Source organism: Suncus etruscus, chromosome 6, assembly GCF_024139225.1.
Source record: "Suncus etruscus isolate mSunEtr1 chromosome 6, mSunEtr1.pri.cur, whole genome shotgun sequence".
NCBI lineage: Eukaryota > Metazoa > Chordata > Mammalia > Eulipotyphla > Soricidae > Suncus > Suncus etruscus.
In genome coordinates, this window is record NC_064853.1 from 53688424 (window position 1) to 53711780 (window position 23357).

Sequence of the window (23357 nt, forward strand, 5' to 3'; positions counted from 1 at the left end):
TCCTCAGCTCCTGCCCACACCATTGCCCTGAATATGCAGTGCTGCTCTGGACCCCAGCCCTAGATTCTTTCTGTCCTTTAATTTTCACTAGCCCCTATTTAAATTTTCTTTAGTTCATAAATAACCTATACTAATAAATTAAAACTAAAAGGAATTATAGGAAGCTATAGAGATAATACAGGACTTAAGGCACTTGCCCAGCATGTGCCAGTCCCGTTTCAATCCCCAAAAATAGGGGCCAGAGAGATAGCATGGAGGTAGGGCATTTGCCTTGCATGCAGAAGGATGGTGGTTCGAATCCTGGCATCCCATATGGTTCCCCGAGCCTGCCAGGAGCGATTTCTGAGCGTAGAGCCAGGAGTAGAGCCTGAGTGCTGCTGGGTGTGACCCCCAAAACAAAGCAAACAAAAAAACAATATAAATCCCCAAAAATATATATGTTCCCCTTAACACTACCGCAAGTGGATTCCATAACAGCCAGGAGTAAGTCCTGAGCACATCCAGGTAGACATGGCCCCCAAATCAAAATAAATAAAAAGTAAAAGGAATTACCAGTTATTACTATAATTGACAGCATCATTAAGATCCTCACAATCCTGCTATTTATTGGGAGTTTAGCATAGTTTACAAATACTGTGTACACTTCTCGTCTGAAGATCACAAGAGTGTCTCATTTTGAAATGGGGAAGGAAGATCAGAAATGTTTTAATAAAGGTGATCAGAGTGGTAGGTCACACCTCTAAGTGTAAAATACTAGATTCAGTTCTGGTACTGCATACCCCTCCACCAAAGCTTAGGGAACTCTGAGCACTGGTGACAAAAGAAGATTTATCAAGGTTAAGTAAGTAAAGGAACTACCATTCAAATTCAAAATCTACATTTTACTTAGAGCAAATGATTGTTTTGTTGTTGCTGTTTTTTTTTGGGGGGGACACACACCCAGTGACACTCAAGGTTACTCCTGGCTAGGGGGACACCAGGGGATCAAACCTCGGTCTGTTTGTCCTAGATCAGCCGCATTCAAGGCAAATGCTCTACCGCTGTGCCACCACTCTGGCGCTGAGCAAATGATTTTTTTTTTTTTTTGGTTTTTGGGTCACACCTGGCAGTGCTCAGGGGTTACTCCTGGCTGTCTGCTCAGAAATAGCTCCTGGCAGGCACGGGGGACCATATGGGACACCGGGATTTGAACCAACCACCTTTGGTCCAGGATTGGCTGCGTGCAAGGCAAACGCCGCTGTGCTATCTCTCCGGGCCCTGAGCAAATGATTTTTAATATCAGTATCCATAGAACTTTTTTCTATTTAATAGCTGCCCAGTATCACCTGGCCATGCTCATGGGGTTACTCCTGGCTCTGCACTCAGAAATCACCTTTGCCAGGCTCGGGGGACCATATGGGAAGCTGGGATGTGAACCAGGGTCCATCCTGTTTTGGCCGCGAGCAAGGCAACCACCTTACCACTGTGCTATTGCTCCAGCCCCTGCACAGTATTCCTATCTGTGGCCATAGCATACTTTATGTAACTACTATATCCTGCTAATAGACATTTTGCTTACTTTGCATTTTTCACTATTCAAAGATATGGTGATGGATGTACATCAGAGATTCCCCGGCCCTTCTCGCCCCTTTTGTCTTCTTGGTCTTCCTCCCTCCTTTGAAAGCAGCACAGATCACTATTGCCAACACTGTTCCACCCAGCCATCACTTTTCTCTTGGTTGCTCATGTTCAGATCCTCCCAAAAACATCTGCTCTGATCTCCAGGCCCAAATCACAGAGGCTATGCCCACTCCCAATAAACCCCACCATCCTGCTACAAACTCCCATTGGAATGAAAAATAACTACTGAGAAAGTGAAAGCAAAAACTCTCCAGGGCCAGGTAGCTAGCTCAAAGCTAGTACCACACAGTCCCTGAGCACTGCGAAAGGTGATCCCTGAGCAATTACCGTATTTTTTATACCATAAGAACACTTTCCCCCTATAAAAATGTGTCTTATGGAGCGAATGCTGCCTGGAGCTGAAACCTGAGTGCAGGGGAGGAGAGCATCTAAAAATTTCGTGCATCTTATGGTCAGGTGCGTCTTATAGAGCAAAAAATACAGTAAGTCCAAAAAATTAGTTTAGGAGTCAGAGCAATAGTATACCAGGCAAGGTGCTTGCCTTGCCATGTTGCAGACCTGGGTTTGATCCTCTGCATTCCATATGAGCCCCCAAGCACCAACGGGAGTTATTCCTGAGTGCAGAGTCAGGAGTAACCCCTGAGAATAGCTGGATGTGACCCAACCCCCTAAAAATTAGTTTTTACCCCTTCATTATGTAAACGTAGGTAGTTTACTAATAAATGATTTTTAAAGTAATATCAGCAAAAATTATTTTTAGTTTCACATAGTGATTGTACCACATTACTTATTTTTTGCAAAAAAAAAAAAAAGTCTGCCATATTTATGCAGTAAAATGTAAGTGAAAAGAAAAACAGGGGCTGAAGAGATAGTTCAGGGGTCCATTAGGGACACCCCTGAGAACAAAACTAGGAGTAGGCCAAGGAGTACCAGATATATTCCAAAACAAACTGACAGAATGTTTTCTTCCCCAAACAAATGGGGAAATAAAAAATGAGCCAGAGATACTTCTCCTTATAGAAAAGTTCATACCTCAAAAGTGAGGTTTAGGGTTCAATTCCTAGTAAAGCAAAAATTGAAAAACAAAACAAAACAAAATCCTCCCAGAGCCGGAGAGATAGCATGGAGATAGGATGTTTGCCTTGCATGCAGATGGATGGTGGTTTGAATCCTGGCATCCCATATGGTCCCCTGAGCCTGCCAGGAGCAATTTCTGAGTATAAAGCCAGGAGTAATCCCTGAGCGCTGCTGGATATTACCCAAAAACAAAAACAAAACAAGTAAACAAAAAACTTCCAGAAAGTCTGCTCTATGCAGCTTTCACCCAGGAGAAGGAAAATAAAAAAAAAAAAAAAATCTTTTTTTTTTTTTTTTTTTGTGGGAGTGTTTAAACACACAGTGGTGGTCAGGACTTCTTGGCTTTGCACTCAAGACTGTTCCTGATGAGTCATATGAGGTACTGAGAATAAAACCTATGTTGGTCACATGTACAGCAAACACCCTACCCTCTGGACTATTGCTGAGGCTCCAAAAACACTTTTGCATAACACAATTGGGAACTACACTGACACCCAGTTGATAAAGACCGAGGCAGCTGCTAAACACACTAGGGGCAGTCCTCCACAAAGAACAATTCCATTAAAATATAGTTCCAAAATTGAGAAACTGCTGTTTGGGTTCGGGGGACAGATTCTGTGTAAATATTATTCCAAAGGTCTTACCTCAGTAAGGCCTAAAACTACTAGAGGGAACTGGGACAAGGTCAGATCAGTGAAACCCTGAAATAGCACATTCCAAGCTATTGTTTCCTCTGCTCACAGATGAGAAACCTGAGCCTGTGATAGTAAGAACTGGGGTGTCCTCTGTGTGCTCCATCTTACATGCTTGTCTCCTCTGGGAACAGAGGAGGAATACTCAAGCCAGAGAGGGATGGTAATACATCTATGTCTGTCCTTTTTGCTCAGGGTTGGCATCTACTCGGATGCAGCACTGTTTAGCAAGATGTTTTTGTGCAGGATTTGTGGTCACGTGGCCCACCATCAGATGTGGAAATCTCTCATGACTCGGAGTGGGTGGTCTGAGGGGTGTGAGGTTTCAGGAAAACATTACGCTCATTTCCAGAGAGGGCAGACAGCCAACCCCTGAGACCAGACCCAGTTCCCCTAGTTATAAGGATGACAGAGAGAGAGAGAGAGAGAGAGAGAGAGAGAGAGAGAGAGAGAGAGAGAGAGAGAGAGAGAGAGAGAAAGAGAAAGAGAGGAGAGAGAGAGAGAGAGGAGAGAGAGAGAGAGAGAGAGAGGAGAGAGAGAGAGAGGAGAGAGAGAGAGAGGAGAGAGAGAGAGAGAGAGCAGAGATTTTGCATTTTGCAGAAGCACTGGGTTTGAAATCCTGATACCACACACTGTCCCTCGAATGCCTCCAGGAATGACCAATGAGTAAGGAGTTGGGAGTAGCCCCTGAACAGTAGTGGGTGTGACCTCAAAGCCAAAAGAGCAATAAAGAAACAGGAATTTAAAGCTTTAATTGTGAAGAAGCTCCTGTAGCTCAGAATGAGACTCACAAAAGCCTCATTCACATGGTCCCAAAGCAGTGGCCAGACTCCAATAGGTCCTTATCTGAACCTTCTGCCTCCTGTGTAAACCTCCAACTCCTTTCTACTGCTCTTGGGATAAAGACTGGAAACCTTCACAGGATCTGCATTAGGCCTGCATACTCTGATCTCTTTTGACCTAGCCTGGAGCCCCTTCCCTCTCTGTCTCTACTCTGAACTCAGTTCCTATCTGTCCAGGTCAGACTGTTCTTGACCCATCTACCCAACCCTGATATCTCAGACTTCATTTGTCAGCTCATGTTTCTTCTTTAGTAGATAGGCGAGGGCCTGGTGCTCTTTTATACTCTCCCATAGCTATTTTTTTTTTCTCTCACCATGATCTGTTCTGTTCTTTCTACCACAAGTTCACCTGAGTCCTCCAGCAAGCACAATGGAGGTTCCCATACTCTGTATCCTTAACATAAATGAGGATACAGGCATTGTGGGGAATGAATAAAAGGAGCTGTTGAGAGAGTTGAGGCATCTCTTTCCTTGGGGCCCAGGGCCAGGCTGGAGAAGGAGAAGGACCGGGCCAAGGTGACAGGAGGGAACCTTGGGGAGATGACCCAGGACACTCAGAGAGAACGACAAGTCTTCCAGCTGCACATGTGTGAGGTAAATGTTAGGTGTGGGGCGGGACTTCTTGCCTTCCTCTTTCTGAACTCTAAAGATGCAATCAGAGATTCAGCCCACGCCCTAGTCAAATGTCCCTTAAGGTATCAGCAAAGTTCAGTCATGGCCAGTATTAACCCAGAAGAGGAACATGCCCTTGTCCCCAAGATTCTGCTCATATCCTACATCATTTGGGGGGGGGGTGGAGGTGTCACACCCAATGGCGCTTAGGGGTTACTCTTATGGCTCTGCTCAGAAATCTCTCCTACTAGGCTTGGAGGGCCATGTGGGATGCCGAAGATTGGATCCAGGTTGGTCCTGGGTCGACTGTGTGCAGGGCAAACTCCCTACTGCTGTGCTATCCTCAGGTCCCATATCCTACATCTTAAACATCCTGCTTTGCCTTCCTCACAGTATCTGCTCAAAGCTGGAGAGAGCCAGGTGAAGCAAGGGCCTGATTTCCTGCAGAGCCTCATCAAGTTCTTTCATGCCCAGCACAAGTAAGTATCTTCCTGTGTCCCACCACGGCCCCCATGTCACTCATCTTTGACCTTTCACCTTTCAGGCAGACCCCATGACTCTTTTAGTATAGATCTCACTGGTGATGCTTTTAATAGCAACACTTACTTGAATGTTCACAATGGGTCAGGCACTAAGTACCTGACATTTGATCTAATTCAAACCTGCATTTCCCCCTGTGAGGAGGCTCTGTGATTACCCCCATTCTTCAGATGAGCAAACTGAAGCTCACATTTACTAAGATCATACAGTAGTTGACTCAGGAGTGCCTTGCTCTTGGCTCACAGATAACTGGCCCTAGATGCCCTGTGATCCATGGCACACCTTTCCCCACATTACTACTTACCTTTTGTTTTCACCTTTCTGGTTGTTTGTTTGACTTTGGGAATCTCAGTTTTTTTCAAGATGGCCTGAAGGCTGCTCAGAGCCTGTCACCCTTCATTGAAAAGCTGGCAGCCACAGTACACACAGTAAGTTGGTTATCATCTCTGGGTATGTGATCAGGACAATCTGGAGAAGGGGGCAAGGATCAGAAAAATTGGGAGAACAACCTTCTGCCCTAAGAGTGAGGCCCTACCTCTCTGGGTTCAGACTGCACAGGAACACATCTGTCCTCTGTCTCATAGCTGAGGCAGGCCCAGGAGGAGGAGTTGCAGAAGCTGACCCAGCTCCGGGACACCCTTCGAGGGACACTACAGCTTGAGAATAGAGAGGTCAGCCCCTGAATCATCCTCTAGCAAATGCAATACCCTCCCACCCCACCCAAGGCCCACCATGGGGGGAGGGAAAAGAGGGGAGAAAGTTGGCCCAGTGAGAAGTCCCCTGAGTAGAAACATTGCAGTATGAGGTTTTGCTCAGACTCCCTGAGATTTCTCTTACATGTCCGAGGAACAGGAGAATCTGAACAGGAAGAACTCAGGAGGTAGCTACAGCATCCACCAACACCAAGGCAACAAGCAATTTGGGACAGAGAAGTTGGGCTATCTGTACAAGAAAAGTGATGGGTAAGTGGCTCGAATAGTTTAAGCAACTGCCAAAGTCACATGCCAGTAAATGATGGGACTGGGGAATCCTAGGCACATATTCATCTAAAAGTTACTGGTTGATCTTGGGGCTGGAGTGGTAGCACAGCGGTAGGACATTTGCCTTGCCTTGCAAATGTGGCTGACCCAGGATGGACCTAGATTTGATCCCAGAGATGGCCTAAGGTTGGAGCCTGTGTCTCCACATCAAACTCCACTCTTGAAGGTCCAAGGCCAAATGGTCCCCTTAGAATAAGGCTCCCATACAGTGAACCTGTGTTTTTCCTCTATAAGACTGGAAGCCTCCTTAGGGTAGGACTATGTCCCTTCATTTGAAGAGAGCCCTGGAAGTGAGGGGTGGAGGGTCAATGGATGAGGCAGTTAGTGAAAGTTGTGATTGGATGCTTTACAGGTACAGCCAGGCATCTGGTTTAGAAAACTCTCTTTTCTGCTACAAGGGAATTGGTGTGAGGTTGGATTACTGTCTTCTCTACCCTGGTCCCTAGAATTCGAAGAGTCTGGCAGAAAAGGAAGTGTGGAATCAAGTATGGTTGCCTGACCATCTCACACAGCACGGTGAGTCGAGGGAGTTCAGGGTTCTGTGAGCAGCCCCTCGTCTTGGTGTTCTGGACAGATATTTGTCAGACCCTTCAATTCTAGCATAAAGACCTGAATCCACATATCCAGAGATACTCCTGTGGGAAAAGACTGGGACCCAAAGCCCCCAACCTAGCTTTAAACCACACTCTATCTTATTTTTAAACTTTGGAGGTTCTCAAATAGTATTCAGGGGAGTTCAGAAGTCACTCCTGGGGGTTCTCAGCTTAGCTAGAGGCCATCAAGGCCATACCCAGCAGTGCTTGGGCCAGGGGGACCCAGCCCATAGGGAAGGCCCGTCTTCCAGCTCCTTGACACTCCATGTTTTTGAGGTACTAGAAGAGAAGAGGTATGCTAGGTTTTGTTTTGTTTTGTTTTGTCTTTTGTTTTGGGACCACACCAAGAGATTCTCAGGGTTTACTCCTGGCTCTGTGCTCAGGGTACCTTTATGGTGCTTGGACTTGAAGCTGGGCCAGCTGCATTTAAACAAGCATCTTACTTACCCACTGTACTTACCCCCTCTCTCTGCTCCAGGAGAGGACATTGGAACAGGAGTATTATGCTTGTTTAACAGAAAAACAGACAGCCAAGAGTTGGGAGGTTCAGAAAGTCACATGTATGTCACTGGTTCCCAGACTTACTTAGCTTACTACCCCTTTTCAGAAAAAACAAAACAGAAACAAAAACCCAAATTTCAGCACTCCCCTGAAAAATCTATTTTAAGTACCCCCCAATTGCTCTGAAGCTCTTGCCATTCCCCTGGGTCCTTCCTGCACTCCTGAATGGTCAGGGTGGTGTTGCCCACTTTGGGAAACAATGTTCCACCCCTACACTCCCATTGGCACAGATAAACAGGCCCCCGGTGAAACTGACCCTGCTGACCTGCCAAGTGAGACCCAACCCTGAGGAAAAGAAGTGCTTTGACCTGGTTACACGTGAGTCATCTTTCCTCCAATTCTACAATGGCCCAGGGTTTCTCTCAGACCCCTCAGCAACCAGGGAGCATCATTTCGAAGAGGCTCCATGAGGGCAGGTCTGTGTCCAATCCTGCAACCACTGCTCTGCAGGCCCCAGAATCCTATAAAGCAGTCTGGAGTGAGTCTGGGTGCCATAGCTTTGGAATTGCTTTTTCAAACATTCCTTTTCATATTCTGGAGGCTGCTGCCACTTGCACACAGATCTAGAAAGCCCTTGCCCTGACCCTTCATGGCCCTTCAGGTGGGGGATGCACAGAGGAGAGGTACAGAGAGAGCACAGTAGGATCCTCAGGAGTGGGAAGGGACAGGGAAGGCTGTGGCAGAGAGAGCATCTGAGTTTAGTTTTGGGTAAACTAAAGGTAAAGGGCAGTGCTAGGGCAAAAACATCTCAGGAGACAGAATGAGTGGGATGAGAGGCAGAGAAACAGTAGAAACAGTAGGTCCTACTCATATGGACCCGTGGGAGGAGGCTGAGGAACTCCTCTTCTCCAGGCAATAGGGACCCATGCCCAAGGGATAGTATAGCAGGCAGGGTGCTTGCCTTGCATATAGATCATTCCCATTCAATCCCATATGGCTTCCCAGAGCCACGAGTAGGTTCTGAACACTGCTGGGCATGGCCCCAAAACCAAAAAGAGAAAAAAATAGGGAGTCATTGTAGGACAGGAAGACCTTCTGAATAGAGAATAACTGCATCAGAGCCATACCTGACACCAGCTGGATCAAGGGGACAGAAGCTATGGAGTGGGTGAGGTAGCAGCAGAACATCCTGCAATAGGGCCTCACATTTTGGGACCTTGGAATTCGACTTAGGAAGTGATATATGAAGTACTTTCATCCCCTGCTGTCTACTGTTATCAACCCCTTTACCACTCCCCACTAGGAAAGAAGCATCAACCCTTAGCAATCTTTTTTTGGGGGATTGGAGGGCACACCTGTGTCACTCAGAGGTTACATCTGGCTCTGTGCTCAGAAATCGCTCCTGCCTTGGGGGATCATATGGGACTCTGGGGAATCGAACCGCAGTCTGTCCTAGGTTGGCTGCGTGCAAGGCAAATGCCTACTGCTTGTGCCACCGCTCTGGACCCAGAGCAGACCTGCAGGATTTCTGTGCATCAGACTGGTTCCTTTCTCTCCCCACAGACAACAGAACTTATCACTTCCAGGCGGAAGATGAACATGAATGTGAGGCGTGAGTGCTCCCATGGTCAGCCTGGGGTGGGAGAGGAGAGCCTCATCACTGGAGGAGGCCTAGTATCATCTTCCTACGAACACTCCCTACAGATGGGTGTCAGTGCTGCAGAACAGTAAGGATGAAGCCTTGAGCAGCGCCTTCCAGGAGGAGCCCAGAGCCAGCCCAGGGCCCTGGGGAGGCACCGCTGGTCTGGAACGGGAGCTCCGGGATCTTACAAAGCTGCTTATCAAACAGGTGAAGAATAGGCGTGGGAATGACCGGTGCTGCGACTGCGGGGCTGCAGGTGGGTCTGGTGGGGGCAGGACAGGAGGGAGGTGGGACTGGAGCCGGAGCTGCACCTGCAGACACCCTCTGCGCTTCTTTACAGACCCCAAGTGGCTCAGCACCAACCTGGGGGTGCTCACCTGTATCCAGTGCTCTGGCATCCACCGTGAGCTGGGTGTGCGCTTCTCCCGAATGCAGTCCCTCACCTTGGACCTGCTGAGTCCGTATGAGTTGTTGGTGAGGGCGTGGCATGATCTGGAATGACGTGGGGGCATGGTTTGGTCTGGGGAATAGCACAGGGCCTGGGAAGGGTGTGGTGGTGTGGTTTAATCAGGGATTGGAGTCGGGGTCTAGGGGTTCTGTAGCGCGCAGGCTCACTCGTGAAGCTGGACAGGGCTGGGTTGAATCCTGGGAGGCTGGCTGGGGGGGCGGGGGCTAGACTGGAAGGGTGGACTCTGGATTTTATGTCCTCCCGGGGCCTGCTGTCTTAACCCTCCTTCTTAACTTCCACCACTTTTTCTCTACTTGAGATTGCTTCGTGCATGGGAAACTCCCGCTTCAATGAAGTCATGGAAGCCCAGCTGTCCTCAAATGGTGGAGCTAAACCCTCAGCCGATAGTGACATGTAAGGGTCCTGGCTGGGGGTTCTGCTTCATCAGTTCCTGGGGCCTCAGAAGGATCTAGCACAGAAGTCTGGGCAGAGAGGAGCCCCAGATCTCAGAGTCCTGCACCTGGTCTCGGGGGGGAAAGAAGATCCCTAACATTATGGGATAGTTTCCGGAGTTAACTAAATGGATGCTTCTTTCTCTGAGACTCGCTCACTGGTTCCCTTTGGTAGGAGTGCCCGCAGAGAATTTATTGTGGCCAAGTACTTGGAACACAAGTATGCTCGAAGATGTCCTCATGGCCCCGAGATGCTCCAGTGTGCCATTCACCACCAGGATTTTAATTCATTACTAGAGACCTTTGCGAATGGGCAGGACTTTGGACAACCTTTGCCTGAGTCAGAAGGACAGGTGAGAACTATCCCAGGGTCACATATAACCCACCTGACCCCTCATACTACCCAGTCTTCCTCCAGACCGGTCATCACTTTCCTTGAAATCTGCTCACACTCACCCAGCTGAAGGGCAGGAAGGGGCTGAGAAAGTTACTTAGTGGTTAGAGCACTTTTCTGTATGAGGTGCTGGATCCTATTTTTAGCCCTGCATTGTCCCCCATTATCAAGCCAGGAGTAGCTCCTGAGCACCACTAGGTTATGGCCCTTTAACAAAACAAAACAATAGAGGGGTAAATGGGAGTAATCCTAATTTCAGTGGAGCAGATCTAGGCCGAGTCCTGGTGTTGACTTTTTCTAATGATTCAGAGCAGGTTATTTCATTTCGATGGCTCTCATTTTTCTCATCTGCAAAATGGATTAATAATAGTGTCCACAATTTTGACATGAGAATTAAATTGTACTATACATAATGAGCCTGGCACATAAGATGTGTTAGCATGTTATCTTTTATTCTTTGAATAATTTTTAAATTATAATTTTAAAATTATATTAAAATTATGCATTTTTATTTATTTTTGTTTTTGTTTTTCGGGCCACACCCGTTTGATGCTCAGGAGTTACTCCTGGCTAAGCGCTTAGAAATTGCCCCTGGCTTGGGGGGACCGTATGGGACGCTGGGGGATCTAACCGCGGTCGTGATCTTTCCTTGGCTAGCGCTTGCAAGGCAGACACCTTACCTCTAGCGCCACCTCGCCGGCCCCCAAAATTATGCATTTTTAACCACAATAAAAATGTGTTATGGGCCCGGAGAGATAGCACAGCGGCGTTTGCCTTGCAAGCAACCTATCCAGGACCAAAGGTAGTTGGTTCGAATCCCAGTGTCCCATATGGTCCCCGTGCCTGCCAGGAGCTATTTCTGAGCAGACAGCCAGGAGTAACCCCTGAGCAATGCGGGTGTGGCCCAAAAACCAAAAAAAAAAAATTTTTTTTTTGTTATATGGTCAAAGAGAACATCTTTGTCAAAATTCGCCACATTTTATTGTTGCATTTTGGGGGAGAAATTGAGGTGACTACAATTATTGTGGCTCATACTTGGTAATGTAGGACAGTTTCAGGAATCAAACCCAGGGCCTTACATGTGCAAGATATGTGCTCTACCATTGAACCACAGCTCCAAACACTCAAATTTGCTATTTTTAATTTACCTTTTTTTTTTTAAAGGGCAGGGTGGGGCCAGAGCAATAGCACAGCTGTAGGGCGTTTGCCCTGCACACAGCGGGCCCAGGATGGATCTGGGTTCAATTCCCAGCGTCCCATATGGTCCTCTGAACCTCCTAGGAGCGATTTCTGAGCACAGAGCCAGGAGTAGTAACCCTTGAGCGCTGCCGGGTGTGGCCCCAAGACAACAACAATAACAAAATAAATAAAGGGAGGGAGTTGAAAGAGAATTATTAGGATTCATTGACAATTTTTGGGGTGGTGGCCCAGACTTGGAGAAGTTTAGGGGCTACTCCTCACTTAGCACTCAGGAGTTATTCCTGGTAGGCTCAGGGGACCATGTGGGATGCCAGGGATTGAACCTGGGTCAGCTGCTTGCAAAGCAAGTGTCCTACCTGATGTACTCTGGCCCCTAGAGTTGACCATTTCAATTCGAAAGTTGAATTTCATATATTTGAGCTGCCTGATGTTTTGGTAAAGCTGGTGGGCAGTAAGAGTACAGCATAAAAAAAAAAAAAGAGTACAGCATAAAGAAAGTTGAGGCAGTCTACACTGAGTGTGATTTGAAAGCAGAAGGTTAGTGGAAGTGGGAAGTGAGAAAACAGAGCCCTAAACCATGAACCACATTTGGGGGGGCGGGGATAAAGGAAGAAGAAACTTGTAAGGAAACAGTTACTTTCACTGTCCTCCCAAATATGACTTTATTCATGCTATCGCCTGCCTGAGGGTTTCTGGCAGCTTCTTATGTGAGGGGGCAGCAAGAGTTGAAATGAATAATATTGAGAGGGGGAGGGGGCAGGTGAACTGAGGAGAAACTCAGAAGTGTGAAGTCATCTCTATATATTCAGGCAGCTGGAGAACTTGCCCTGCACTTGGCCATCAAAACCGCTGACCAGATCACTCTACCCCTGGTGGACTTCATTCTTCAGAATGGGTAAGAGCTTCCTTGTTTGTCCACATCTTCATGCTCCTTTCCTCTCTTGCCTCTTCCTTCTATCTTCTTCTCCCAACCCCTACATATGACTTTAACTCCTTACCAGTTTGTCCCTCTTATTTCCTCCCTGACCCCTGCACCTGCAGCGGTCACCCAGATGCCAAGGATGCTGATGGAAACAGTGCCCTGCACTGTGCTGCTTTCTACAACAAACCCGACTGCCTCAAGTTGCTGCTGAAAGGGAGAGCCTCAGTTGGCACAGGTGGGCACCCTCCTCTTAAAGACTACCCTTTGGCATTGTCCCCATCTCCATGAGAACCTACTGCATTTCTTTCATATGCATGGAGCAATGAGGACCAGCCTAGACTTTGCAGATACTTGAGGTCTAATTCTGGCCTGCCTTTGCCCTCCTCCTTGGGATTTGGGATTTGTCCAGTCAGCTCCAGATCCTCAACTCCCTTCTCTGTGAAGTGGTAATTATACCACTGACCTAGTATATCTACTAAGAGAAAAGATATTTCTGAAAGTCCCTAATCAAATAAACATCAGCTTTCTGAAAAACAATTATTGTCATAGCCACCTTTTTCTAGTCAATATTTGTTTTTTTATATGCCAAGTGCTCTATGTGTTCATTTATTCTCACAACTATATAGATCAGAGAGATAGTATAGGGAGTAAGGTGCCTGCCTTGCATGCAGCTATGTAGCCAACTCCAGTTTAATCCCTGGCACTGCATATGGTCTCCTGAAAACAGCCAGGAATAGCCATTGAGCCCACTATCAAGAACCTTAAAAAAAAATAAAACACTAAAAGAAAATCCCAATCTTATCAGGTCAGTACAAATATCCTATTCATCTTCAATCCAGAGTGGTTAAGTAACTTGCTCAAAGTCATATAGCCAAGAAGTAGCAGGGACAGGATTCAACCCTAGATCATTTGATTCCAGAAGCTTCTCTTGACCTCTGAACTATAACATAATTTTCACCCTGATCTTTACCACTCCCACAGTAAACAAAGCAGGAGAGACAGCCCTGGACATTGCCAGGAAGAAGCAGCACAAGCAGTGTGAGGAGCTGGTGAGGCCTAATGGGGGAGGCAAGCTCCTGACCCTGCCTTACCCTCTGCTAAGCCTCTGACTTGCTAAAATTGTCCTGGCTTTTTGTTTTGGGCAGCTGGAGCAGGCCCAAGCTGGGGTCCTGGCCTTCCCTTTGAACCTGGAATTGTGGATTTCTCCAGAGGCTAGTTCTGACAGTGAAGAGGAGGAGGAAGAGAAGGTGTGTCCCCGCCCTTGCCTAGACAGCAGCAGGGAAAAGCCAAGTGGTGCGGGTCAGGCAGGGCTCATCTGAAGGAATGAAGTTGTCTTACCTCCCACCTTTTTTCCTAGCAGCACTGCCCTCTGAAGCACCCAGCCCAGCCCCGCTGGGCCAGTGGGGGACTGGATGTTAGCAACAAGACCTATGAGACCATCGCCACTGCGGGACCAGCCAGTCCCCAGAGCCAGAATGAGAATTTCCCCCCACCCTTGCCAGTTAAGAACCCTTCTCGGACTGTTGTCCAAGGATATAACAGTGGAGGTATGGTGACTATCTAGCAGAATACTGGTTTGTTGAAGGCTGCTGTGTGCTGCTGGGCACTGAACTAAGAGTCCAAATGTTAATACACTTCTTCCTGACAGTCAGCAAAAAGTACAGATACTAGACTGGGAATATGGCTCAAATGGTCAAGTACATGTCTTAGAAATGTGAGGCCCTGGGTTCAATCCCCAGCACAAATGAGTGTGACATGCTCTCCACACTACCACTACTACCACCACAGTAAAAAAGGAAGAGTATTCCATAATGTGTCTAAGATCCCCACAGCTAATAACTTTGATATAAGATTAAAACACAGCCCTGAGACCAGAGATTAAGGCACTTGTCTTGTATAGGCATCTCTTATTCAATTTCCAGCACTGAGTATGGTCCTCTGAGCCTCTTCAGGAGTGACCCCTGAGCAAAGAGCCAGGAGTAAGTCCTGAATACTAACTGATGTAACCCAAAAACATAAAACAAAAACCCAGGAATTTACTCTTAAGTTCCTGAATGTTCACTCAAAGAAAAAAAGAAAAAGCATTTATTGAGCATTTCCCATATCTCTGATTTTCTGGATGCTATCAAGAGACAGTGTTACTGGGGAAATGTAAGCTGGAAGATTGCTTACTTAAGTTGAACATTTTTCAATAACTCTGCAGAGTGTGTGGAAGACTCTAAGAACTTGGAAATAAATTTCAAAGCAGGATTGGTTAAAAATCTTTATTGAGTAGAATAGTAAATATTTTATATGCTTAAGAAATTGTCCTGCTAAAGAAAAAATTGCTCTATTATTTCATTTTTATCTTATTTAACTTGAATTTTATTTTTTGGTTTTGGATCCCAATTTAGTGGTGCTCAGGGTTCATGCTCAGAAGACCATGTGGTACTGGGTATTGAACCCAGGCCTCATGTGTGCAAAACAAGTACTCCAGCCCTTTGAGTATCTCCCCAACCCTACTCATTTGATTTTAGATAGTTATTTTTAACTATTTCTTCTTAGTCTTTACACAGAAAGTCTTTGAATTTAAACAGTGATGATTTTTTTTTTTAATTTTTGGTTTTTGAGCCACACCCGACTGTGCTCAGGAGTTACACCTGGCTGTCTGCTCAGAAATCGTTCTGGCAGACATGGGGACCATATGGGATGCCGGGATTCGAACCACCTTTGGTCTTGGGTTGGCCTCTTACAAAGCAAATGCCTTACCACTGTGCTATCTCTCTGGCCCAACAGTAATGATTTCTAACAAAATCTCTCTCTCTCTCTCACACACACAAAAAAAATGCCGTTCACTATAGATCAGTAACTACTTTATATGATGAAGGTATTATACTTAAGTAAGGCACTGTGTTATAAAGAATGTCAGCCCAAAAGGAAAGGCATTTGAGTGTTTAATTGAACTTATTTCTCCCATACCTAATAAAATGCCTCAAGAACTATCTGTCAAATAGATGAATTTGCCTGTTCTTGGAAGCTCAGGAGATGGATGGATGGAAAGAAGTAACTAGGAAAGTTCTAGATTGGGGAAGCTTCTGAGCTGAGGAAGAGAGTTCAGATTGAAGGGTGGGTGTGAGCAGAAGCAAATCAGAGTGTCCATCACTGGAAAGCACTGGAGGTTAGTGTGAAGTGGGAGCAGGTTGTTCAGAACATGATAGACCTAGAGGCTAAAGAATTCTCTGAAACATGGGGCCGGGAAGGTGGCGCTAGAGGTAAGGTGTCTACCTTGCAAGCACTAGCGTAGGACGGACCTCGGTTCGATCCCCCGGCGTCCCATATGGTCCCCCCAAGCCAGGGGCGATTTCTGAGAGCCTAGCCAGGAGTAACCCCTGAGCGTCAAACGGGTGTGGCCCAAAAACCAAAAAAAAAAAAAAAAAAAAAAAAAGAATTCTCTGAAACAAGCACAAAAATGGTCAAGATAAAAAAAAAAAAAATGATGGGGCCAGAGAGATAGAACAGCAGTAGGGCATTTGCCTTGCATGTGGCTGACCCGGGAGGGACCTGATTCGATTCCTGGCATTCCATATGGTCCCCCAACCTGCCAGGGGCAGTTTCTGAGTGCAGAGCCAGGAGTAACCCTTGAGCACTGCTGGGTGTGTCCCCAAAACCAATCAATCAATAAATTAATTTTAAAAAATGGTCAAGACAGATGTTATTATTCTGATTCCAGATCGATCGGAAATCCTCACCCTGAGCTCAGAGCTCCTTGGACCCCCCGAGAGCCTTGGCAGTCCAGCATCCTCTTCCTCCAGCCTCACCAGTCCTGTGGAACATGGAAGTCTCTGTCAAACCCTTCTCAGCTCTGAAGAGGGTCTCTGCGAATCTCCCAGCCTCTCCCGGCCTGGCCCGATGTCAGGAACCCCTTCTGTAGAGACGTATCCCCCAGTCAGGTTCAGGTTAGTGAGCTCTGCTGTGTGCAATCTCAGGTATTTTTCTGATCACTCTGAGCTTCCATTTATTTCTTTGCTTCAGAACTGTGCCTGCTTTGCAGTGCCAAGGCCCTGATGACTATAGAAGTGCTGAGCCCAGAGTGCATGGTGACTGGCCTTGAGTCGACCTATTTACATGCCTGTAGAGCTGGAGAGGTGCTGGGGCCCTAAGTGACAATAAAGAAAGCTTAGCCCCACCTGTAGCCATTCTTTTCTAAAAGAATTTTAAATTTGGAGGGCCAAGTAATAGTTCATTGAGTAGTGCATTTGCCTTACATACAGCTGACTCTGGGCCCGGAGAGATAGCACAGTGGCGTTTGCCTTGCAAGCAGCCGATCCAGGACCAAAGGTGGTTGGTTTGAATCCCGGTGTCCCATAAGGTCCCCCGTGCCTGCCAGGAGCTATTTCTGAGCAGTCAGCCAGGAGTAAACCCTGGGCAATGCCAGGTGTGGCCCAAAACAAAACCAAAACAAAACAAAACAAAAAAAACATACAGCTGACTCTGGTTTGATTCTCCACATCCCATATGGTCCTCTGAGCACTGCTGGGTGGCCAAAAAAACAAAAAAATTTTTTTTAAATTTTATTTTAAAATTTATTTTATTTTATGTATATAGTTTTATTGAGATTTATTTAGAAAGATCTGAGGAGGGATAAAGGGAGAAGTATACGTTCAAGAGAGAACACAGGCTTCTCTAGGGTGGAAATATGCAAGCAAAGAAATATAGTGACAGGCAAGTTAGATAGTGTCTGAGAGAGAGAAGATAGGCTTTAAGAACAAGCCCACTCATAGCCTATTTATTTTATAGGCTCCTGTTGTGGGGGGCTGTCTCTGCACCCAGGTTCTCCCTCCATTGTAAACTCTCAGTTTTAGATTTTAGAAGTATACCATGAGATATCTCCAGAGCTCTCCAGGTTCTTGGGCCTGTACAAACCTGGGCTCGGGACCTCCTGGATCCTTACACATTCACCCTAACCCCAGCCTTGCTTTCTAGAGTATCTCCCCTGCTAGGGGTATACTCTTGACTTAGGTATTACTTTGGTCTTTTTTTTTCTTCTAGCTCCGAGAGTACTCGCTCCTATCGGCGTGGGAGCCGGAACCCGGAGGACTGTCCCTCAGCCAGGCAGCCTCTCCCCAGAAGGAACACACCGGTAGGAGTTCATGAATGTGGTTCCACTGGTGTTGGCAGGGCGTCTGAGAGGCTTTTGGTCACAAGTAGGCACATTGGGGTCATAGCCATGATTAGTACACAGTGGAGCCTAGGCAGGTAGCCACAGTTTAGCCAGTCCCTGTCCTGGAGCACCTCTTTTTCTATTTTAGTCTGGGGCAGGTGAATCTGGAAAGAGCCCAGGCTTTGAGGGAGAGTACAGATGGCAAGGCACTTGCCTTGGCTGCACCCCAAGGTGCTGTAGGCAGCTTCTGTCCTACAGCCATCAGTGGGATTTCGGTGAATCCACTTTAGGGAGAGTGGGTTGCACGGACGGCGATATATGAAATATGAAATAATTAAACCACACAGAGTATGTGGGGTCAACAAGTTTACTGGCAGGAGTGCGACAAGTTTAATTTTTGAGCAGGGGAATTTATAGGGGTAAAATTAGCCATAAGTGAAGAATAATTATAATCACAAAAGCAGAGTACAACAGTGGGGCCAGAGAGATAGCATGGAGGTAAGGCATTTGCCTTCTATGCAGAAGGACAGTGGTTCAAATCTTGGCATCCCATATGGTCCCCCAAGCCTGCCAGGAGTAACCCCTGAGCACTGCCGGGTGTGACCCAAAAACCAAAAACCAAAAAAAAAAAAAAAAAAAAAAAGCAGAGTACAACAGTAACAATACCTAAGCTATGGGTGTGACTGTAAAAAATCTAGGTTACAAAGGAGAAGATTACAACTCAAGGCAACTCTTTGCAAGCTTACTTTAAATGCAAAATTAGGAGGAGGAGGGAGTAGAAAATATCTAGGAACTTGATCTCTATTGTTTTAGAGGTTAAGTAAAGGGAGGAGCCAAATCCCCCAAAATGAGTTTCCCTATTTCTAAAGGAGGGTCAATAGTCAGTAGCCAGGATCTGCATTCTGGTTATGCCCTTGATTACCAGAAAATTCAGCTGCAAGGGGATATATTTGAAAAAGGGAGAAAAAGTATTGTCTTGGGGCCGGTGAGGTGGCGCTAGAGGTAAGGTATCTGCCTTGCAAGCGCTAGCCAAGGAAGGACTGCGATTGGATCCCCCAGCGTCCCATATGGTCCCCCCAAGCCAGGGGCAATTTCTGAGCACTTAGCCAGGAGTAACCCCTGAGCATCAAATGGGTGTGACACCCCCCCCAAAAAAAAGAAAGAAAAAGAAAAAGTATTGTCTTTGCTTTTAGGGCTGGCTGTTATCCAGAAAAGGGGTTCACAAATGATCTTTGGTGCTGGAATTTCTGAGCCAAATTATTTGATAGAGGCCATAATTTTGCCTGATATTTACAAAGGAGAGATAGTCAAATACTGACTGACTGAAAATGTAATACCAAGCATCTTTTTGGAAATTTCTCAACATCCACTCAGGGGAAAAAGGCGTCCACAGTGGGCCTTTTGAGGAACCCCCTGGGGGTTATTTTAGTTCTCCCCACCAGGAAAATCTGAGGATACATCTGGTAGGTTGAGCCCCCCTAAAAGTTTAGGTTTGCCCTGGCACCAAGGAGAAGGAGCAAAGTATTTTAAATCAATACGGTGGTCCAAAAAAGAATCATAAAGTAAGGTTGTGAGTAAGGTGATTGCCTTGCATACACACAGCCTAGATTCAATCTCTGCTACCACATATGATCTCCTGAATCACACCAGAAAGTAATTCTTGAGCTCAGAGCCAGAGTAAGCCCTGGACCATGTGTGGTGCTAGGGATTAGACCAAGATCAGCCATGTGCAAGGCGAGGACCTTGACCCCTTTACTGTCTCTCTGACCCGAATTTGTCATCTTTAGTGTGTCAGAATCAGCCAACATACACAAATCTATGCCCTCAACCAGTTTTCCATCCCTAGTATTTTGCCTAATGCATATTGTCGAAGCATGGATGATGAGGCCAACTGACTTCACTTTTTTATTTTCCACTGTTGTTTTTTATTTTCCCCTGTGGTGCTTGGGACTTAATTCAGGCTCTGCACTCAGGGATCCCTCCTAGTGGGGCGCAGGAGACCATAATTTAAACCTCATATATGTCATACCAGACATCAAACTGAGTGACTACATGCAAGACAAGTGTCCTAACCACTGCACTATTGCACCTGTTTCTAGCTTCACATCTTTAAACCTCAGTTATTCTAATCTGTAAAATGGGAATGGTTTCATATAATCACAACAGGATAGTTGAGAAATGGAGATAAACAAATGTATCTAATCAATACTTTAGAAATGTCCATTTGTTGGGCCAGAGAAATAGCATGGAGGTAAGGCGTTTGCCTTTAATGCAGAAGGTCATTGGTTCGAATCCCGGCATCCCATATGGTCCCCCGAGCCTGCCAGGAGTGATTTCTGAGCTTGGAGCCAGGAGTAACCCCTGATCGATGCCAGGTGTGACCCCAACCCCCCCCCCCCCCCCCGCCGCCAAAAAAAAAAAGAAATGTCCATTTGTGCCTTTCTCTCCACAGACTGGCTTCACTGATGCAGATGGCTCCAAGACTGGGGCTCTACCAGCAAGCTCTGTGCAGCTTTTACAAGACTAGCTCCTTGCTGGTCCTTGTATGCATGACCATCCTTATGCTGGACCTCAACATTCAGAGCTAGGATTTGAACCCATGAGACTGGGGAGCTGAGGTGTTCATTCCCCTATGTCTTGCTTTCTCTGTCCCTTGTGTCTATAGCTGGCCTCTCTTCCTGCTGTGGAGCCAAGCCCCTCCATGCTGGAGCTGACATGTAGTCTCTCCCCTCTGCCTCATTGTCTCCAGGTACCAGGGAGCCATATGGATGGATGTAAGTGCAACTGAGCTTTCTTCAGTTCCAGAACTGCAATCTCATCAGATCAGGCCTCTTTTTTTTTTTTTTTTTTTTTTTTTTTTTTTTTTTTTTTTTGGTTTTTGGGTCACACCTGGCAGTGCTCAGGGGTTATTCCTGGCTCCAGGCTCAGAAATTGCTCCTGGCAGGCACAGGGGACCATATGGGGCGCCGGGATTCGAACCGATGACCTCCTGCATGAAAGGCAAACGCCTTACCTCCGTGCTATCTCTCCGGCCCCACAGGCCTCTTTTTTTCCATCATCAGTTTTAGATGTCCACAAGCATAGGACCAGCCAGCTCCATCACTCTCTAGACCAGGAATTCTGCTAGACTAGGTGCTGTCTTTACTGTCATCCTTAGCTCTTCTGTACCCCAGATTTATGTTTAGACCTGTGGTGGGCACTGCAGATTAAAGATAAGAAAGACAGGATCCAGGGCGAGAGAGATAGCACAGCAGTGTTTGCCTTGCAAACAGCTGATCCAGGACCTAAGGTGGTTGGTTCGAATACTGGTGTCCCTGGTGTCCCGTTTGGTCCCCTGTGCGTGCCAGGAGCTATTTCTGAGCAGATAGCCAGGCCTAATCCCTGAGCACTGCTGGGTGTGGCCCAAAAACAAAAACAAAAAAAAAGAAAAGACAGGATTCTGCAGGTGTGGTCTATTGCTGGGAAAGCTCATCTCAAGAGGAGATGGACTTGGGGTTGGAGAGGACTAGATCCCTGGAGATGGTTCTGGGCTCTAAAGCAGTCTGGTTTATACCAGTATGCATTGTCATCATCTACAGCCATCCTGGGTCATAAATATACTGTGATACCTTATTTGAGGAACAGTGCAGCCTTCCCAGAAACTTCTCCAGTTACTCATTCCACAGCCAAGAAGTAGAGTAAGATTCACTCACATTTGCCTTAGGAAAGAAAAGGGAATAGTCTGGAGCTAGAATGATAATACAGCAGATGGGGTATTTGCCTTGCACATGGCTGACCCAAGTTTAATTCCCTGTACCCCTGAGTCCTCCAGGAGTGATGTTGAGTACAGAGCCAGAAGGAAGTCCTGAACACTCCCAGGTATGGCACCAAAAAAAAAAAAAAAAAGAAGGAGGAGGAGGAAGGAAGGAAGAGAAATAGAGAAATGGTCTGTGTATAGAGGAAGGAAGGAAGGAAGGAAGGAAGGAAGGAAGGAAGGAAGGAAGGAAGGAAGGAAGGAAGGAAGGAAGGAAGGAAGGAAGGAAGGAAGGAAGGAAGGGGTAAAAGAAACTAAGAAGGAGGGAAGGAAGAGAAATAGAGAATGGTCTGTGTATAGAGGAAGGAAGGAAGGAAGGAAAGGAACGAAGGAAGGAAATGGTCTGGAAGATTAGTTCTGATTTCTCTCCTCTTTTCCTTAGTAATCACAAGAGCCTTTTAGTCTTATGAAAGACAAAGGACAAAATAGGAAAAAAGGAGAGTGATAACAATAAGAAGGGAAAGACTTAAAGATTCTTCCTCTCAGTGCTAGGAGGCCCAGCAGGGCCCCACTGCAGTAAACATCACTTCAGGAAGTTACTCGGCTGCATGCCACCATCCTTAGGCACGAGTGACTGGTGTGAAGTCCCTGAACTATTTGTCACTTACTCCATCCTTTAAAGTGATGCCACAGAACAGAAAGGAATAGATAAAAACATTGGTCAGCAACTCAATAAAGCATATGAAACCTATCGACAGGCATGTGTGGAAAAAAGAAAGAAAGCATCATTTCAGCTGTACTGTCATTGGCAAGGGGTCAGGGAGGGATGTACCAGGTCAAGCAGGAAGGGGTAGAGGGTGTAAATGACCAACACAGCCTCTCTCACCTGGGAAACTTGCACTTTCTTCTGGCTCTCTAATGGCTCTGCAATGCCCTTGGGCAGGGGCTGACTTCTGAGCACATTGACTTTGTTCATCTCAGACTTGTTATTTTGCTCATCTATAATAAACTATTTTTAAAGTAATTCCATTGGTTTCATTTATGTGATCTGAAGACCAACAGGGAAGGGAATGTCAGGGCTTGGAACTGTTTCTCTAGACCTGGGGTGGGAGACAGCTGAGATAGACAATTTCCCTCAAGGATGCTTGGCGGTGCACAGACCTTTTCTTGCTTTGGGACCACACCCAGCTGTGCTCTGGGGCTCCTCTCAGCTTTGGAGTTGTTCCCCTCAGTGCCAGGGACCAACTCGGACCTCCCACTTATAAGGTCTGTACTCAAGCTGTCAAGCTGATCCCCAGCCCTACTATAGACTGTTGGGGTGTTCCCAACTACAATGTACTTCTGTCATCTAGTTACTCAAGTTTGCAAATGCTGTAAAATGTCTTACAACACACAGGTTAACACTCCAACCCTTACCCAATACATTTATAGTATTGAGACTGGGAAACCCTGGTGTGAAGAACAGAGCACTGGACTAAGTGCTGTGGTTTAGCTTGATCCCAGTCTCAATTTGATTTCCCCTAAAATAAGGATTTGGGGGGGGTGATCTAGAGAGATTGTACAGTGGGTAAGTCACTTGCTTTGCATGCAACCAACTTTGGTTCCATCTCTGGCATCTCATTGGTATCTCAAGTACTGCCAGGAGTAATTCCTGAGCACAGAGCCAATAGTAACCCCTGAGTACCACCAAATAAAAATAATTTTAATGTGGTCCAAAATTTTAAAAATAATTTAGGCAAATATTAATTTCTTTTTCTTGGGGACCACACTTTGCACTGCTTAGGGCTTATTTCTGACTGTCAGGAATCACTCCTGGCACTTTGGGGGACCATATGTGGTGCAAGGTATGTGCCTAAATCCCAGTACTCTTTCCTGCCCCAGAAGCAAGTGGTTTGATGGTGAGATGATC

At 46.4% G+C, this 23357-nt stretch overlaps 1 protein-coding gene across 1 annotated transcript in view; it reads left to right on the forward strand.

Annotated features, from left to right (window-relative positions):
- Positions 1 to 20545, forward strand: part of ASAP3 (ArfGAP with SH3 domain, ankyrin repeat and PH domain 3) — a 60469-nt gene extending 39924 nt beyond the window's left edge. The window contains exons 6-25 of the mRNA XM_049774673.1: positions 4714 to 4825; positions 5237 to 5322; positions 5736 to 5811; positions 5968 to 6054; positions 6236 to 6345; positions 6870 to 6939; positions 7808 to 7895; positions 9081 to 9129; positions 9222 to 9415; positions 9500 to 9633; positions 9927 to 10021; positions 10235 to 10412; positions 12463 to 12548; positions 12695 to 12810; positions 13557 to 13624; positions 13721 to 13822; positions 13936 to 14122; positions 16285 to 16510; positions 17604 to 17694; positions 20168 to 20545. Coding sequence (XP_049630630.1) covers positions 4714 to 4825; positions 5237 to 5322; positions 5736 to 5811; positions 5968 to 6054; positions 6236 to 6345; positions 6870 to 6939; positions 7808 to 7895; positions 9081 to 9129; positions 9222 to 9415; positions 9500 to 9633; positions 9927 to 10021; positions 10235 to 10412; positions 12463 to 12548; positions 12695 to 12810; positions 13557 to 13624; positions 13721 to 13822; positions 13936 to 14122; positions 16285 to 16510; positions 17604 to 17694; positions 20168 to 20242 — 2230 coding nt within the window. The 3' untranslated portion in view covers positions 20243 to 20545. The remainder of the gene's footprint in view (positions 1 to 4713; positions 4826 to 5236; positions 5323 to 5735; positions 5812 to 5967; positions 6055 to 6235; positions 6346 to 6869; positions 6940 to 7807; positions 7896 to 9080; positions 9130 to 9221; positions 9416 to 9499; positions 9634 to 9926; positions 10022 to 10234; positions 10413 to 12462; positions 12549 to 12694; positions 12811 to 13556; positions 13625 to 13720; positions 13823 to 13935; positions 14123 to 16284; positions 16511 to 17603; positions 17695 to 20167) is intronic.
- Positions 20546 to 23357: the final 2812 nt, after the last annotated feature.